This window comes from Lepisma saccharinum, chromosome 24, assembly GCF_977018435.1.
Source record: "Lepisma saccharinum chromosome 24, izLepSacc3.1, whole genome shotgun sequence".
NCBI lineage: Eukaryota > Metazoa > Arthropoda > Insecta > Zygentoma > Lepismatidae > Lepisma > Lepisma saccharinum.
The window spans coordinates 40,712,934-40,730,701 of NC_139252.1; the positions used below are offsets into that span (position 1 = coordinate 40,712,934).

Consider the following 17,768-nt stretch of genomic DNA (forward strand, 5'->3'; position numbering starts at 1 on the left):
AAATAAAAATAATTTTGAATTTTGCATGTTTTTCAATATAATCAGACTCTGCGAAATGGCATTTTTGAAGACCCCGTGAAAGACCAACATACCGGAAAAGTATCGGTTGGTATCGGTAGATGAATTCCAACCGAAACTCTACGATATCGATACATCGGCATCGGCTCAGCTCTATAAATTACCTGAATGACCATCATTGGCCAGAGTCATGGAGATCGCCTCATCATATGCTTTCCACGCCAACGGCTTGTTGTTCTTCGCCGCGAGTCGTTGTATGCCAATATCGATCGGCGATTGTTTTTGCCCTCTGCACTTCGGGTAGATGTCGCCCCAAGAGTCTACTCCTGAAATCAAAATTAAATGAATACATCCCTGATATTTTTGTTATTACTCAGTCATGTAAGCTACAAGTAATTATACCACGGTTTTTTAATATTTATTTACCATCTTAATGTAGTTATTATGTATTCCATATTTAGAACGTAATCCTAGACCACTAGAGTGTTTTTTATTTTGCAAAATATGTATGATGGGAAATCTTCAATTTAGAATTACTCTTGTTGCTACACATTTCAACAAATTTTGAATTAATATGTTGCTTCATCATTTAAATAATATATAATGTAACAACTTACTTGTCTGACATTGTAACCGACATCAAAATTATTTTCAGCCTGCTTTTGGATATGGTGGATATTTTGATTTATCAGCATGTGCCGATTTTAAAATTCTCAGACATTTAGGAAAATCTCTGTAACTTGTGTTCTGTAAATCTAAATACAGTGATTTAAATACAGTTTTATTCAGAATTAAATGTTTCCTCTTTTTGTTCATGACCATTTTTTCTCTCAGCATCCATGCTATATACAGTGGTTCAACGCATATGCATTCAGAATTTCTCATCTTTGGTGCACAAGATAACAATGAATGAAGCAAAATATCTCAACCATATTTATTTGAGGTGCTTAGTCCTACTTTTTAAGTTAATTGTATGAGGGAAGGGGATATCTGAAATTTTCACCACAGCGAGTCCTCTTGAGACTTTGACATCACAGAGAGAGATCTGCTGAAGATTTTCTTTCGAATAAGAAAGATGGTAATATTTTTCGGAATAACCTGGCACTGCACAGTAAACTTATGGTTAAAGATGTTTTGTGCCGCTCACGGATGTTTCCCAAAGAAGAGAAATTATGAAAAATATCCATCGGATTGAAACTAATAATCTGAAGGTAAATGCGATCGTGAAAAAGGAGGAATGTTTAATTCTGAAGATAACCGTATTTGAATCATTAATATGAAGTGAATGCTGAAATAATCACAGGCTGCTAATCCAAACACAAGTCTGAAAAATATTTCAGTGGCGGTGTTTTGATACTTAAGGAATAAATGGTTAAATTATTTCTAAAAGCAATAGATGTTTGAAATCGCATGCAATAATCCGTTCACAACTGATAATTTATCAAAAGCAAATCGTGTCACTAAAGTTCTTAAAGCACAGTTTTTTTTACATATATTGTAAATTAAACTTTTATATTTTGAAATACTTTGGGTAGATTTTACTTACCATTTGGCCCTGAGTAGCTGAACGAGTTTCCAGACTGTCCAGAGCTTCCTGGAATAGAGTAATATTTAATTTAGAATGAATTTATAGGCACTTTGTTAGATACATGATTAACAATACACGAAGTATGTGTAGACAGAAATACAATACATGCATGTACACATGTTCTCAGACTACTGTTACCAGACGGCCTCTTTTCTCTGGACAAGGCCTACATTTCAGTCCCATGTCCTTGGTCTGCGAAGAGCATGAAAAAATCGTGTAGACCGTTTGTGAGCGTAATATAATTTGCATTAAGAAATTACGTATTTTAGTTGGAGAAACGGATAATCACAGGACAATTAATAGATTTCTTGACGGAACTTATAACATTGTTCTAGATTTAGTACAGCAGATACTCTACTATAATTTTTTATCTTAAATTCTGTGGAAGTCTTGGTATTAGTTCAATTTTGCCTCTTTAGTTTTATAATTATAGTATTTTGACCAAAATTGAAATTTTGAAATTATAAAATTGCTACACGGAGAAGGTTGCTTGAAAACACAGGAAGTAGTATATGGATTACAAGTTAGCAAATTTCGTACCTAAGAATTGATTTTCAATACATTATTTTTGAATTGAAAACTTTTCGCTTTGACATAATTTACTAACAGTTCATAGTAATGTGCTCTAGATATTAAGGTAAAGTCCTATATTTTGGAACAGTGTCCTACTTTTTATACTATGGGTAATTCTATAAAAAGTGAAACTGAAATATCAAGTTTCTAATGTATAGACCTACGTTGATAACCAGCATATCCTAAATATGTGTAGGTCTATGCATGACATATTATATTCTGAACAATATAAAACTTACAAAATTAAACGCAAGGTCTAATTTTCCAGAATTTTGCACACTATGTTATGTTTTCACTGCAACATTTATGACAATGTAATAATAATTCATAAGGTAATATAGAAATTATGAACGCTCTACGTCTGCTCTCTAAAAATAATGTTTCTATAGCTTGTCCGGCTTATACATACCTGTATTGAAGGTGATACTAAAAATCAAGCAGCAAAACGAGATATGTATTATTCCCATACTACTGCAAGGTAATCTGTAAAGGAGCATGCTATTAGCTGACATTTTGTCGTGATTGTATAAAGCGCCAAACTTACTTGTGGCAGTTAGTACATACATTTAATTACTTTTAATTGAATCTTGAAATACCTCTCAGTAATAGTTCCTATCAATATCTTTTCATCGCTTGTGGTATAGAAATGGCGGTCATATTGGCATCAAAGGCGAGTATCAAGTTTTTAAGTCAACTTTGTGCACAGATAGGTTAACCGAGACTGGATATACAGTTTAAAATGGGATCCGATCCACCATGTGCCGTCACCGATATCGAAGCCTGCGAAGACGTTACCACTACGCCATCGGGGAGGTCCTCACAATGTTATACATTATTGTTTCTGCTAGGAAGTATTGTCTACTGCCATGGCACTACTGCAATTCTCTTTTTTGTCTATAATTGTCACGTAATATTTATGTAGCTTCAAATATTTGAAGTAGAATTTAGCTTCAGTAAAACCTCGTTAATTCAGACTCCGATAAGCCGGACTTCGCTTAATCCGGACAGGCTAAAAGCCCCCCCCCCAATAAAAGCAAAATGCAAGGTTTAAATGTGGCTAGAAGCACTGCATTGTCGTATTGCTTTACATTTTACTGTACTGTATAGTGTATTTAGGCCTATGCCCTTGAAATACACCATGAAAAACATGTTTTGTTGCTATAAACGTAGTTTTAATGCACTTTCTACTGTTCTTTTAGGTTATTTCAGTTAATCTGGACTTTCATTAAACTGGCCAATTTATCCCCCCCCCCCGATTAGTCCGGATTAACGAGGTTTTACTGTATTTGACTACAATCGAAAGAGCATATGCTCAAACACCGGGTCTTGCCTTGAAGAAATGTAGTTTATACGGACATGTTCAGTGTTAACTATAACAAATTACTAAAATTATTGGTACTATGTACTGAAAAGGAAATAGTTTTATACATATGGGTTTCAAATTATTGAAAACTTTTACTCTACTCAGAGATTATTATAAGCAATAGAATTTGGTTGATATTTTTGGATCCAGAATTTACTATACAGTAAAACCTCGTTAATCCGGACTAAGTTGACCGGTTTAACGAAAGTCCGGATTAACTGAAATAACTAAAATGAACAGTAGAAAGTGCATTAAAACTCCGAGTATAGCAACAACAACAGAATTTCATCAATGGTTGACTTGCCTTTTTTAGGGAATTTCTCGTGTTGACTTCTAGCCTTTTTGCCTTTTGCCTGTCCGGATTAGGCGAAGTCCTGCATATCGGGATCCGGATTAACGAGGTTTTACTGTATTTTATTAAATTAGCTGATAACTCAACAAATGGGCTGTATTTGGTCAGAATTACTAAAAGGAACGTTCCCTTTTCTATTATATTTCAATTATTTGATATCGCTTTTCTACTTCGTAGGTTAGACGTGACGATGAGGATTAATGATGAACTGACGAAAAGAATGATGGGACACAATGGACATGAACCTCTGGCTTCACAGCCCGACAGTAATAGTAATACTCATAGACTTGTTCCTCGCATACATAGTGGAATCTTTTTTCAACAGCGCTTCATTAATGGTTATTCCTAATGTTGTCCATACATTAAAAATTTAATTAGGTTAACTGAATGCATTGTGTCGATTGCAAACAATTATAACACAATTAAGCCTTGTTTCCATGATATGAAAAACTCAATATGCTGACCAAGGCAGAAATTTATTTTATTATAAAACATAAACTAAATGTAACGTTTCAACCTTCTAGCAAGGTCTTCTTCAGACTCTGCACCAAGTACAAATGTAACAAGGTACAAAACAGGACGATATATATACACAAACATTACTCCCCTCCAGACTATTAGAAAGTTGTTCTGGAACATTCTAGCAGGTGGCTTTCCCTTGTCAACTGTACTTTCACCTAAAAGGCTAAATATATTTTCTTCCATCTAGAATGTCGTTGGACTCTTTATCTCACGCTCTTTTTCCTTCATTCTTCTTCCTTCTTCTCTCCTCTTTCTCTCTTGTCCTTTCCACTCTTTCTAACACCTTCTTCCATTCTTTGTTTACAGTCCCCCATTCCAGTTCATTGTGTCTTCTTCACCTTTCTTCTCTATTTCCTTGGACTCCTTCCATTTTCTCACTAGTATTCTCTTCTCCCTTCCTATCTGCTTAACCTCATCCCACTCTATGCCATGTCCTGTTTCTCTCGTGTGTTTAAATATTGCATTTCTCTCTCTCTAAGACGTACATCATCCCTATGTTGTTTCAACCTGTCTTTCAGCCTATTTTTCGTTTCTCCTATGTACACACACTGACATTCTTTACATTTCACTTCGTAGATAATCCCCTCCTCTTCTTCTTCTCTGTTTTCATTTTCCTTGTTTGCATTCTTCGCTATTCTTAAGATGCTTCTCCCTCCCTTCCTGTAAGTTTTAATGCCCGCTTTCCTAAGCACTTTGCATATATTTTCTCTTGTCTTCCCCATACTCCTATGAGAAGGAGGATATACTGGATATAAACAGAAGAAGGAAGAAAAGTGGCAAGGGAGAATTGGAAGAGAGAGAAAAATGAGGTTTGGAATGAGGAGTATGGGGAAGTACAGTTCACAAGTGAAAGTGACCTGCTAGAATGTTCCAGAACAACTTTCAAATAGTCTGGAAGGGAGTAATGTTTGTGCATATATATCGTCCTGTTTTGTACCTTGTTACATTTGTACTTGGTGCAGAGTCTGAAGAAGACCTTGCTAGAAGGTTTAAACGTTACGTTTAATTTATGTTTTATAATAAAATAAATTTCTGCCTTGGTCAGCATATTGAGTTTTGCAAACAATGTTTATAACTTGTAGCAAAACCAACTAATATAATTTTTTATTTGATTTTTTATAGGTAGCATCTTCAGTTCCAGGAAATATTTAAATATCAGTGAACAAAATGCAACCCTTCTTCAGAGGCGGGAAGAAACATAATGGGACCATAGTGAATATTCAGTTCCCTTCAGGCGGTGCAAGAATTCAAGATGCAAGGTAAGGGTTATATTATGCTAATAGCCGTGGCCGCGGTGGCTCAGTCGGTAACGCGTCTGACTACCATGCTCAAGGTCCCGGGTTCGATCCCCGGCCGGTTCAAATCCGGGAACTTTTCTAACGGTGGAAGCGGCCCCGGCGCCCACCCAGCGTCGAATAACATGGGTACCTGGGGGAAACCCTGGGGGGTAAAGGCGGTCAGGGGCGTGATGCTGATCACATCACCCCCACTCATGACCGGATCAAGAAAGTGTGGGGCGTTACCCCCACACCCCCTATACGCCTTCATGGCGTGGTGCTATGCACAGGGGAACACTTTACCTTTTTTTTTAATAGCCTGTCAATCACAGCTGAAGAATCGAATTCACCAAGTGAATACAGATTTTGCCCTACACAGGATTCACAAAGCAATTATGTTCTCACCACGTCACGTTACATTTTAATCGAATCGATTAACCGATTAAACACATTTTATCGGTTAATCGAATTTTAAAATAGATCGGAACATGTACCACAACATGGCGCAGAATTCGGCTGTGCTTCAAAAATGACGGTCTCCATACCGATGTTCTGGACTCGTAAACCATCAGGTATGTGCCCATATCAAGCATTCAACCATACCCATCGTAGTGTTGAAAATACAGGGTAGTACTCCCACTTTGTGACCACTCTGTATATCATATTTACATCAATAAGTTTCCAAGAGCTCATTTTAGGTCCAACTTGTGGTCAGATAAACTTATCGGGAGTGGATTTTCAGTGGAATCGAAAATACTGAACAATGTACCACGTAGCCCCATGTACTTAAACAGTGATTAACGGGAATTTCCCTTCTTGTTTTCGCATCCTCCCCCTCTGGTTGCAGAGGCTGATGTGGCTACAGCCACCTCCGAAATTTTGAGATAATCAACATTTTCCAATAAGAGCAGTGAAGAACTGAGGAAAGACCAGAGTGGTAAATGCAAAATCACTTATAATAACATCGAATTTCGATTTTTTAGAGTGGAAAGTTCGAAATATTCGACATATCTTATTGTGTATGGCGCCCACTAGTAAGCAGCCAAGAGCGCCAACTTTGAAGAAGGATTGGGTCCTTATAAGTTCAAAAAAATCTCATAAATTCTCCCTTCCATGCATCATGATATTAATGCACACCAATCATACATCCTTACTATTTTAAATCTGTTATTTACTGATTCTAAAAAGCAATTATAATAACAATAACACGACAAGTTATTGGGTGGGCTAGGACCCAAGGACCTATGTAAATTGGCGCCACTAAAAGCACCTATCCCCTACTATTCTAGCCCCTCCCGAAAACAATTCCTGTGTACGCCAGTGCTTAAGGGTAAACTCAGGGGCGGCACCAGAAAAATTTGACCAGGTGGGCATAAGCCAAATACTGATGAATTAGGTTTGGCAGATGTAAAGTTTGACTTTCACAAACACGTATTCTCTCCCTATCTTCCCCACTCTCCAGAATTGCTTTGTATTTCTTTCGTCTTTTCTATTTGCTTATTTATACTTTTCCACCATTTTTCTATGCTTGCATTACTCCCCCTTTCCTCTCGATTTCACACACACATGGGATAATGGGTCAAATCTTCTGATCAAAATTCTCTCTATCCACTCCAATCTAGAAAAAATAGCGAAGAGACTCGATGTCGTCACCTTCTTGGCTTACATTCCTACCTTACCTGTGCTGATCTTGATATAACCTTCCTATTTCTCTCATTAAGTGTCCCTTACCTTTCGTATCTCCCTGTCCATGCCTTTCAACTGCTCACTGTGTACCTCGCTTTGTACGATGTATATTTTGTATTATCCCTTTAAATTAAGATGCAATTTAACATAGCCTATACTTTATTAAGCGAACGAAGCAGAACAAGTTTATTTTGTTCATAGCGCTTTCAAACTCTTGGACACAGTTTCAATTACTGACTATTACCACACGAGCGAAATATGTCATCCTTTACCGAAAACGTTAGGTCATGAATAGAAATTCTTGTTCATACTATATGGAAGTAACGCGAAGATGTATTTTTATATGTGTTCGTTTTTTCTTAATTTTTTTTATCATATCAAGTATGATTTTGTACTCCCCCCCTCTGTAGATTGGTATTGCAATACTTCTAGCCACAGGAGTGTTAACTCGACACCAAGCCTTATGTTTCAAGGAATTAAATGAATCATAAAAAAACAGGTATTCCTAGTCACCACATTTTGCTACGATTTTAGTTATCTTAATCGGTGAACTAATGTAAATCCAAATGCAGCGAAACGTCTTATAGGATGATAATTTGTGGGCCTTTTTCTAGTATCAACAATATTAATACGAAAAATATGCACGAAGTCAAGACAATAATAATGTATTATTATTGTGGCATACATATTTTTCTAAATACTTATTAATACTTCTTGAATTTGTTCCGGTGGGCAGAACAATTTTTGGGTGAACAGTTGCCCACCCGCACCCACCTGTCGCGTCGTCCCTGAGTAAACTATATATATATATATATATATATATATATATATATATATATATATGTGTGTGTGTGTGTGTGTGTGTGTATGTATATGTGTGTATATATATATATATACAGCGTGAGCACAAAAACACTCCCTGGTTTCAAGATGTCATAAAATTAATAGTTACTTGAATATTTTGATAAAATTGATATCCAAAGCTCAGTTAACTCAAAATATTTTAATATCTTTCTTTTCAGAATCGCTAGTTGTGAATTCGGTAGCTAGAGGGCAGTAACATCGAAAATGGCGTTCACTCCACAGTAAAGAAGCTGGTGCGTTTTAGAATTTGCCAAAACAAGCAGTGTTGTGAGAGTGCATGCATTTAAACGGAAGTTTAATGTTGATCAACCTACACACAAATCCATTCTGCAGTGTCATAAAACATTTGTTGAGAGAGGATGCATTTGTGATCAAAGAAAATAACATTCTGGCCGACCGTCCATCTCTGAGGAAATTGTGGAGCGTGTGCGAGAAGCCTTTGTACGCAGTCCCAGAAAATCAACACGTCAAGCCAGCAGGCAGTTGCAGGTGCCACAAACTACAGTAAGCAAGATTTTACGGAAGCGTTTGCGTTTTCACCCGTACCGGCTGTAATTGGTTCGAAAGTTATATCCACAAGACAAGGTAAAGCGACGTGAGTTTTACGAGACTATCCACACTTTAATGGAGGACGATGAAACCTTTCTGACAAAGATCATTTTTAGTGATGAGGCGACCTTCCACTTGAGTGGAAAAGTGAACAGGCATAATGTTAGGATCTGGGGAAGCGAGCATCCACATGCCACTCTTGATGTGGAACGTGGCTCACCCAAGGTGAATGTTTTTTGTGCAGTGTCAGAGCGTCGAGTGTACGGTCCGTTCTTCTTTGAGGGGCCAACAATCACAGGTGAAAGCTACTTAACAATGCTACGTGACTGGTTAATTCCTCAACTTGCTGCAGACAGAGGTGACTAGATTCTACAACAACATTGAGCGCCCCCACACTGGCATCAATCTGTACGCAGCTTTCTGAATGACAGCCTCCCACACCGTTGGATAGGACGAGCTGGACCCAATGATCAAAATCTATGCAAGTGGCCCCCACGATCACCGGACATGTCAGTTTGTGACTTTTTCCTTTGGGGGTTCGTGAAGGACCAGGTCTATGTACGTCCACTACCCACAATCTTGAGTCATCTTCAGGAACGCATCAGTACTGCTGTCAACTTCATCACACCGGATACGCTTGAGAAGGTGTGGTTCGAGCTGGATTATCGTCTCGTTGTTTCCCGCGTAACAGGTGGCGCGTGAGCATTTGTAATTCCAATGAACACCACGAAAACTTTATGAGTTTCTACAACTATTGTGAACATTTCTGTAGAATACTACTTTTGGTATTAAAGGTATACCCTTTCCAAACCAGGGAGTGTTTTTGTGCTCACGCTGTATATACGTAATATATATAAAGTATAATTTATCGATGCTTTCCCTGCGTGATAGGGCCACACAGTGCTTCGGGTTCTACTTTAAACTGTAGGCCCAGTCCAGATTATCCTATCTGTGCATAATGTGAATAGTCGAATTTTCTCTGAAATCTCTTCCTGTGGAATTTTGCAAATACCACACTGTATTCGTGTGTGTATTGATTGTATTATGAAAGAACCTACTTCCTGGGAAAAGGGTTACTTATGCACAAGGACAATATCGTAGCATCCACGTCTTGAAGGGGGTGGACAGCCTCATTGTTACAGAATTTTAGAAAACAAATAAAAAATTAGTATTAAAGAGAAATTACTTACGCGTGCAGAAGTTTGACGATTCTGTGCGTAGCACTTGTGGGCTAGCTCACTTGTGAAGTCACTCACTTCTGTGTTGAAATGAACAAGATTCGTTCAACGTTAGAGGTTCTTTTGTTGAAACAATGACAGATTACTTGTGTTGATTAACCCCCACGTGGCGCATTGTCGCTGGCCTCGTCATGGACACTTTGTGCCGTAAGTGGAGAAATGTTGCAGACGACCAAAGACTTTGATGGCCTGTAAGAGCTTGTGTGGTCGCCATTTGCATTCTTCGGAAAGAACCATGAATGAGTACCTTTTCAGTATGAACGTTGTGCTTTGACCAGCACTGTGAACGTTTAAAGAACGAATGTCGGTTTGGCAGTTAATTGTTCGGAAATAATGCGATTTTTCAGGCATTGTTTAGCAGAATTTAGTGCACTAAGGTTGTAAACCAGGTTAGTCGAGTTGTAGATGGAACCTTATTACGTGGGTTTCTTAACGTGTTATGAACAGGGACCGGGAGTAGGGTTGAAGAAAATGCCCCAAAGTTTAAGATCACTGGACACAGAAGAATATTTGTCGATGTCACAGTGTTACGTCCATTGCGAACTTTTCCCCTTTATGGTAGAATTTCCCTCCAGAAAGCACAAGGCGGACGAAACACAATGGGATATAAATATTCCCCGGACATTCTTTGAGGTGACCTGTGGTATTTCGTCTCCCCTCCAACCCCCCCCCCCCTCCGTCAAATTTTAAGATAGCGTGTGTGTATCACTAGGGCAAAGTTCACAATATATTTAATCTATTGTATTTTAAGGGGGGGGCATTTTACTTTTTCCGGGAAAACATTACCGGCGCAGGAAGACGTTTTAAACTGAGCACGTGAAGTGGTTAACTTTTGATCTCGCCACCGAAGTTTGCGGGTTCGAGTCCCGACCTCGGCATGGCGGTTCTTTGTTAAATTTTCTCTTCATTCATTTAATCGAATTATTCTCATCGTCATGATTAGCCAAAAGTGGCAGAAAAGTGACACTAAAATAACAAGAGTGAGTTGCTGTTTTAAGTCCACTTTATGCACAGTAAGGCTAATCGGGACTGGACCTACAGTTTAAAATGCAGAAATTTTTTTTTGAATGACGTCGGTGTGTTACATACATATATCTCCCGTGTGTGCCTAATCTTTAATATATATTCTTGTAAGAAATTATCCAGTTTTTAAAGATTTTCTATAACAAACAACACACACATACACATGTACACGAGGTGTCGTTGCATACAGCATATAGAAATCATCAAGACAAACAACATTTCTTAATAATGTTTTGCTCGTTAAAGCCACGTTAAGACGCCACGACCCCAAAATATAACTGCATTTATCCTGCATGTATGCAGCCGTGCATCGCAGATTCACTATCGTCACTGACATTTATGATGGACAATTCGCCCACTATTACCTTTGCAGTCGTCTGTATCAGGGGAAACTTATTGCTTGTATGTGAATTAGACCCCTCCCTCTTTCATACACACACACACACACACACAGACACATACCTGTCTTTGAAGTTCTGGGTCGTGTCGTGATCCCAGATGGGGTACTTTGCCAACGAGCTGCTGCTGTACAAGAAACGTAGAATTCTTCTCGGAAGCCAACCTTTTGTAGATTTCAGATCTTGATGCAGTTACATAAAAATTTACGCAACATTTACAGTTTAAAGTCTACATCATGAAGTCGTTATTGTCGTCCATTCTTCACATGTAGACATCCAAGGTTGCAACTGTTTGCATCTTGCTGCATACCCCCTCAACTCAAACATAATTTAATAATCTTCCAAGATTCATTTAAGTACTCTGGAAAAATATGAGCAATTACTGACATAGAAATTTTAGCTGTTCTGTTTGTTAGGTTGCCATGCAGATAACATCTCGCTATCAAGATATTCTTGGCGAGTTTGCACGATCCAATTATATTATTGTATATAAATGAATCCAATTTTGGATAAAAAAAATCAATGCAACCTGTATGACTTGGATTCTTATGACGTAGTATTTTTTTTATCCTGGCCTAAATTAATTTACACAAAATTATAGCTTTTTATTTTAACTTTGGGTCATATATTGGCCAAAACACGGTACAGGGGCTTATTTGTGGTCACATTTAGAATGTTTCTATCAATTCTCTAGACGACGCCAGGCGTCCGGTGTTCGAATCCCGGCCTGAGCATGGGTGTTCTTTGTGACTCTCATTTCATCTTATCATTGCTCCTCATCTTCGCCATTAGTCAAAAGTGGCAGAAAAGTGAAGTAAAAATAAACCAAATCAATCAATCAATAATTTCTCCAGATTAGTGTTCGAAAAATTACTTTTTGAAAGCAATTGGGTTTGTTACTTGGTTCAAAAAGTAACTCAGTTAAAGTTACTCATTTTAGAAAGTAACTCAGTTACAGTTACTGGCTTATTGCTACTTCAAACATAGTGCTACAAGTGTATGACATTGTTACAACCCAGAAGTGCCTGTGACTGTACCCTAAAATCGTTATTGTTTTGGTGCGGGACTGATTGTCAATGATTTTTCTTATTTCTTCTCGAAATTCTGGCCGCGCTAGGATCAACCCCATCTGCAATGTTGAGGGTACAATCAGCACGAAGATACAACACCGCAAAAGTTTCCCTCAAGATCGCTGCCAGCGTCTGCAATGAGTAACCAGTGACAAAGTTCCCTTCAAGGCCACTGCCACTGCCTGCAGCAAGTAACCAGTGACAAAGTTTCCCTCAAGATCGCTGCCAGCGTCTGCAGTGAGTAGTAGCCAGTGGGAAAGTTCACTTCAAGGCCCCTGTCACTGCCTGCAGCAAGTAGTCAGTGGAAAAGTTTCCCTCAAAATTGCTGACAGCGCCTGCAGTGAGTACCCAGTGGGAAAGTGCCCTTCAAGGCTCCTGTCACTGCCTGCAGCGAGTAGTCAGCGGAAAAGTTTCCCTCAAGATCACTGCCAGTGCCTGTAGTGAGTACCCAGTGGGAAAGTTCCCTTCAAGGCTACTGCCTGCAGCGAGTAGCCAGTCACAAAGTTTCACTCAAGATCACTGCCAGCGCCTGCAGCGAGTAGCCAGTCGGAAAGTTTCCCTCAAGATCGCTGCCAGCGCCTGCAGTGAGTAGACAATGAGAGACACCGAGAACATCTCCGTGAGCTGCCGGGAATTCACCATCGACAGTTCTGCCATCCCTGGGTTTGACAATATATGTGAAACTTGTAACATACTTGAAGTAAATGATAATCCATAGATGGTGCTGGCAAAACAGGCGAAGTTTATTTTGATTACATACTCTGATCACTATCAGAAACAAGCTTTATGTGATACAACAATGTGCAGACTTCTTCTGTAGTATTTTGATTAATACAAAGTTGTTGGCAGAAGTCTTGGTGTACAGTGACTATATTTTACCTGCCAGATCGCCCAGGGAAATATATAATATTCCTCTTCTTAGTGACCAGTGAGTTCCAATCATATGGAGAGGAAAGTTTTCAATTTCTCATGCCCAGCTCCAGCTTCACCTTCTCCCATAGAGGTTGGAGAATTTAGCGAGGCAAGTCTTCCATAGGCTATGTGACGACGAAAACTTTCCTGTCGTTCAGTGGTTGGATTGGTCTGATATTTCTTCTTATTGGCTCGCCGCTTTCTTCCTGTAGCTTCCTAAATTCTTCTAACTGTGGGAGATAAAGGAGGAAACAATCTTATTCTTATTTATTGTACAGTCTCCTGCAATAGAAATGAGACAGATAGCAGAAACGCTGCAGAGTTATGCAACACACATAACGCCATCCAGTAAAGTGAGTATTTCAGGATCTAGGTAATCCGTTTTTATTGTACTGTGACTGTACACCAGAACAAGTGGCACAAAATTGATATTATTATGGACAAATGTACATTCATCATTCTTCTGAAAGTGACTGAGTTACTCATTTTGAAAAGTAACTCTGTTATAGTTACCATTACTTAAAAAGCTAACTGTGACTACAGTTACTTTATTCTAGATAATATATTATTCATATAATGAGTTTCATACATAAACTGCAAGTAGACTTCCACTAATAGCTATTTGAGATTACAGTTAATTATCCTTATATTATAATAAACATTTGTGTTTAAAAATGAATAAATACAGGTAAGGAAATTCAAAGTAAAGTCTTACACTTGAAAGAATTGCGCAAAACATTTTCTCGTAACGAAAATAGGTCATACATGCATGAAAATGAACATTTTATTTCTATATCTCGTAGTAAATCATAATGTTGTTCATTATTGTTGAAACGTACAAGAAAGTAACTCTAAGAGTAACTGTTGATTCCTTTACTTTAAAACATTACTGAGTTACAGCTTCCTTAACTCGACAAAAAACAACTGTTACTTATGCATACATACACGCGAAAATGAAATTTCATTAAACCAAACGGAAACAGTGAAACGTGATCAATAGATCTACGCGAGGAAATGAATAATTCATTGTGTGATTGCATGTTACATTAATGCCTGAGGAGGTAAAAAATCGGAATACTCAACGTTTCACGCTTTGCTATGCATATTTCAAAATCAATGATAGATTTTCTCATGGATCAAAATGTGCCCTGAGATATGTTTTGAAGTCATGTTTAATTGATTGATTGATTTGCTTTATTTTACTTAGATTTTTGTGCCACTTCACTTTTGGCTAATTGGCGAAGATGGGGATGAGTGATGATATGATGAAATTGATGAATAATCACTCACAAACATCCATGCCCAGGCCAGGATTCGAACACGGGATCCCTGATGTCTTAGCGCGAAGTCATGTTTAAGTGTCATTAGAAGATTGAAATGTGAAATTGGTTGTGTCCTAATTGCAAACAGTCCTAATTGCGAACACACAAAAGTGAGAAATAATTTCATGTTCTAATTGCGAACACATGAAACTGAAAAACTTGTTTTCAAAAACAGATAAGGTAGTGACTCAGAGAGACAGCTGGTTTCACTAACAACAATAGCCAACCTGATTGACTTATCATGGTCTTCTGCTTTGTAAATCACTCCAAGGTCATTTCACCCTCTCAGTCTGTCGACGTCATTTGACTTTCATCCGTGTGTTAATGACTTGAAAACCCCTTGGTGCCTTAAGTGATGTGAAACTGCTTCAACAAGAAGCACCGGACAAATAATGTAGTGGAGGGATGGTACAGTCATGATCAAAAAATCTGTCGCATGGATTTTTTCTAAGTCAAACGTCTTACGAAATTATGTTGGTAGCTCTGAAACAAGGAAGTGTTGTGAAATATACGATCCTCCAATCAGAGTGAAGTTCGATTCGGAGGAGCAGGAGGCGTGACTCACGGTCTTGTCCACAGGAAGTTCAACCAATGCAGCATTTCCAAATATGAGATAACGTCCACATTGGTTAAATATTGTTTCAATAATGCGAATCGGCAGAAAGATTGCGCAAAAGTTTACTTTGTCGTTTTAATGCCTTTAATCGTTTCAAATCAGTATTAAATTGTCCCAATTATAGTTCATGAGCTTAATATAATGTATTCACGTATGTGTTTGACAATCATATAGCCTATCACTCATTAGAACAATTTTTAACATTGTTTTCACTACGTGAGATGACATTTCATTTACATTTACGATAAAATAGTGGTTTGGGTGTAATAACAGTTTTCATTAATTAATTTAGAGATGCAATTTTATTTGTTGGGTTAATGATTAGGTTAATTCGTTATTTCTCGCGAAAAGAGGGAACCACAGCTGAAAGAAAATACACAACTTGTATTATTGAGGTCAAGAGTTCGTTTTAACATCACTTTTGCACACATAGGCTAATCACGACTCGGGATACATTTAAATTGGAATCTGAAACATTATGCGACCTGACTGGAACTCGGAAAAGGACACACCGATTACAAGACGTCGATACATTACCACTTGGTCTGGCGAATGCCAATAATAATGAGGGTTGTGGGAGTGAGAGAGGGGTGACGGAAAGTAGAAAATAAATAGTATTTTGGGGGTATTTAATGTTATATTTATACACATACAAACCTAAGAAAATATTTATTTTGATACATGTGGGTGTGGGGGGTGGGGAAGGGGGAAAAGAGAGGGACAGAAAGATATTGGGAGAGATGGGACGAAGAGGTGATTGTGGAAAATGTTTTATTTGACGTTCAGTAATAAAAACAATCAAATCAATGATGATTATCTTATAAATACCATATTTAATGTAAATTTGTTTTAAAAATGGGGGCGGAGAGCTGTTTGTTTTACGTTCAGTGCAGGATAACAAGTGGAGACACATAGCGGTTCCTATCTCACATTAAACTGTAGGTCCAGGCCCCATTAGCCTATCTGTGTATAACGTGGATTTAGAATTCAGTAGAAAATAACGTCGATCTAGTATTTTGGATTTTAGATGCGTTGAGACCACTAAAATTTCCAATCTTTATAAGAAGAAACCTGTCCTCATATTACCATTTTGAAAGAGATAGAGTTAATTGTATAATCTTTCGTTGTTAGTTTCAAAGAAGACTAATTCAAATAGTAACAATGGGAACGAATAAAGCTTACGAAAAGTTTTTGCCACCGTGCGGATTTGAACCTACGACCATTAGAGTGACAACCCAGTGCGATAACCACTACCCCACGAGTTCGTTCCTTCTTACGGCATGATTATGAGTTAAGACCAATTCGTTCAATATGCATTAGAAATATAATCCCCACCCGCCTCTTTATAAACAACACACCCAAACGCTCCTTTGTAGCAAATGAAATAAAGGTGGTATGAATGTCACAAAACATTTTAGCAAAATCTAGTATATTTACGACGCAATCGTTTTGCATGGAGAGGCTACAGCTTCGAGAATTGAGGTTGTGGTTTGACTGTAATTGTAGGATACCCCATAGGTATCGATAAGCCAAGGCTCTAGTGTGCACTAGATTGGTTCATTTGTAGTGACGTGCTCAGGAATTTGTAAAGAGGTATGTGAATATAAGAATGTGTAAATGCAAATTTTTTAAACAGTGAACTCATAATTTAATATCTCTCTGTCCATCTCATTATCCTACTTAGGAACTAATTAGTATTGCAGGAGTCATACTGAAAAGAAATCTCACGTGACAATGACGAGAAATTAGATTTACGGAAGGAATAGTTTTCATATTTTAAAACCTCGAAGGGCCATGGGCTATCTCCCGACTGTCAGCCTCCCTTCCACAATCCTACCTAGAGTTATCTTCAACTGGCAACGAGGTGACGTTGGTCAGCACGTCGAACCCTCAGCCGTTATAGAAGATATCTGAAACCAGGTTACACCAGTCACTCGTACTCCCCAATTTCCTCACGATGGTGGGTTGCCATCGATCCTATACAGATAACAGGCCGAGAACCCAGGACGACTCGAATCCATGCCGTCCCGCTGCAGTCGGAGTCCAAAGCACAGAGTCTTAGACCGCACCGTTACAGAGGAGGAGAGTTTTCATATTTTGTTTCTTATAAATGTCGACAATACATTAAATATATTACGCACCAAAAATTAGTGTAAAAAAATAGCCGGTTCTATAAGAGATTCGAACCTTCGATCTTCACTCAACTAGGCCGCTATTTTTAACAATTTCCCATTTTCTCACTCAATAACCTTCGTTGAACGTTTGTCTTAAGAGTCTTTAGCAATCTTGTAAACCTTATTAACCTATCTGCTGTCTATTACAAATGTATTTTACAACCTGGAGTACATTTTGATGTCTGCAATTTAGAACTTGACTTTCGTGGTAAGTAATTCTCTA

General features: G+C 38.1%; 1 protein-coding gene across 1 annotated transcript in view; it reads right to left on the reverse strand.

Annotated features, from left to right (window-relative positions):
* The window catches only part of LOC145978363 (carbonic anhydrase 2-like), a 54,517-nt gene extending 42,875 nt beyond the window's left edge, over positions 1-11,642 (reverse strand). The window contains exons 1-4 of the mRNA XM_083110964.1: positions 11,516-11,642; positions 2,589-2,662; positions 1,565-1,612; positions 183-344 (exon numbers count right to left, since the gene is read on the reverse strand). Of these exons, the coding sequence (XP_082967090.1) occupies positions 183-344; positions 1,565-1,612; positions 2,589-2,646 (268 nt within the window). The 5' untranslated portion in view covers positions 2,647-2,662; positions 11,516-11,642. The remainder of the gene's footprint in view (positions 1-182; positions 345-1,564; positions 1,613-2,588; positions 2,663-11,515) is intronic.
* Between the last annotated feature and the right edge of the window lie 6,126 nt (positions 11,643-17,768).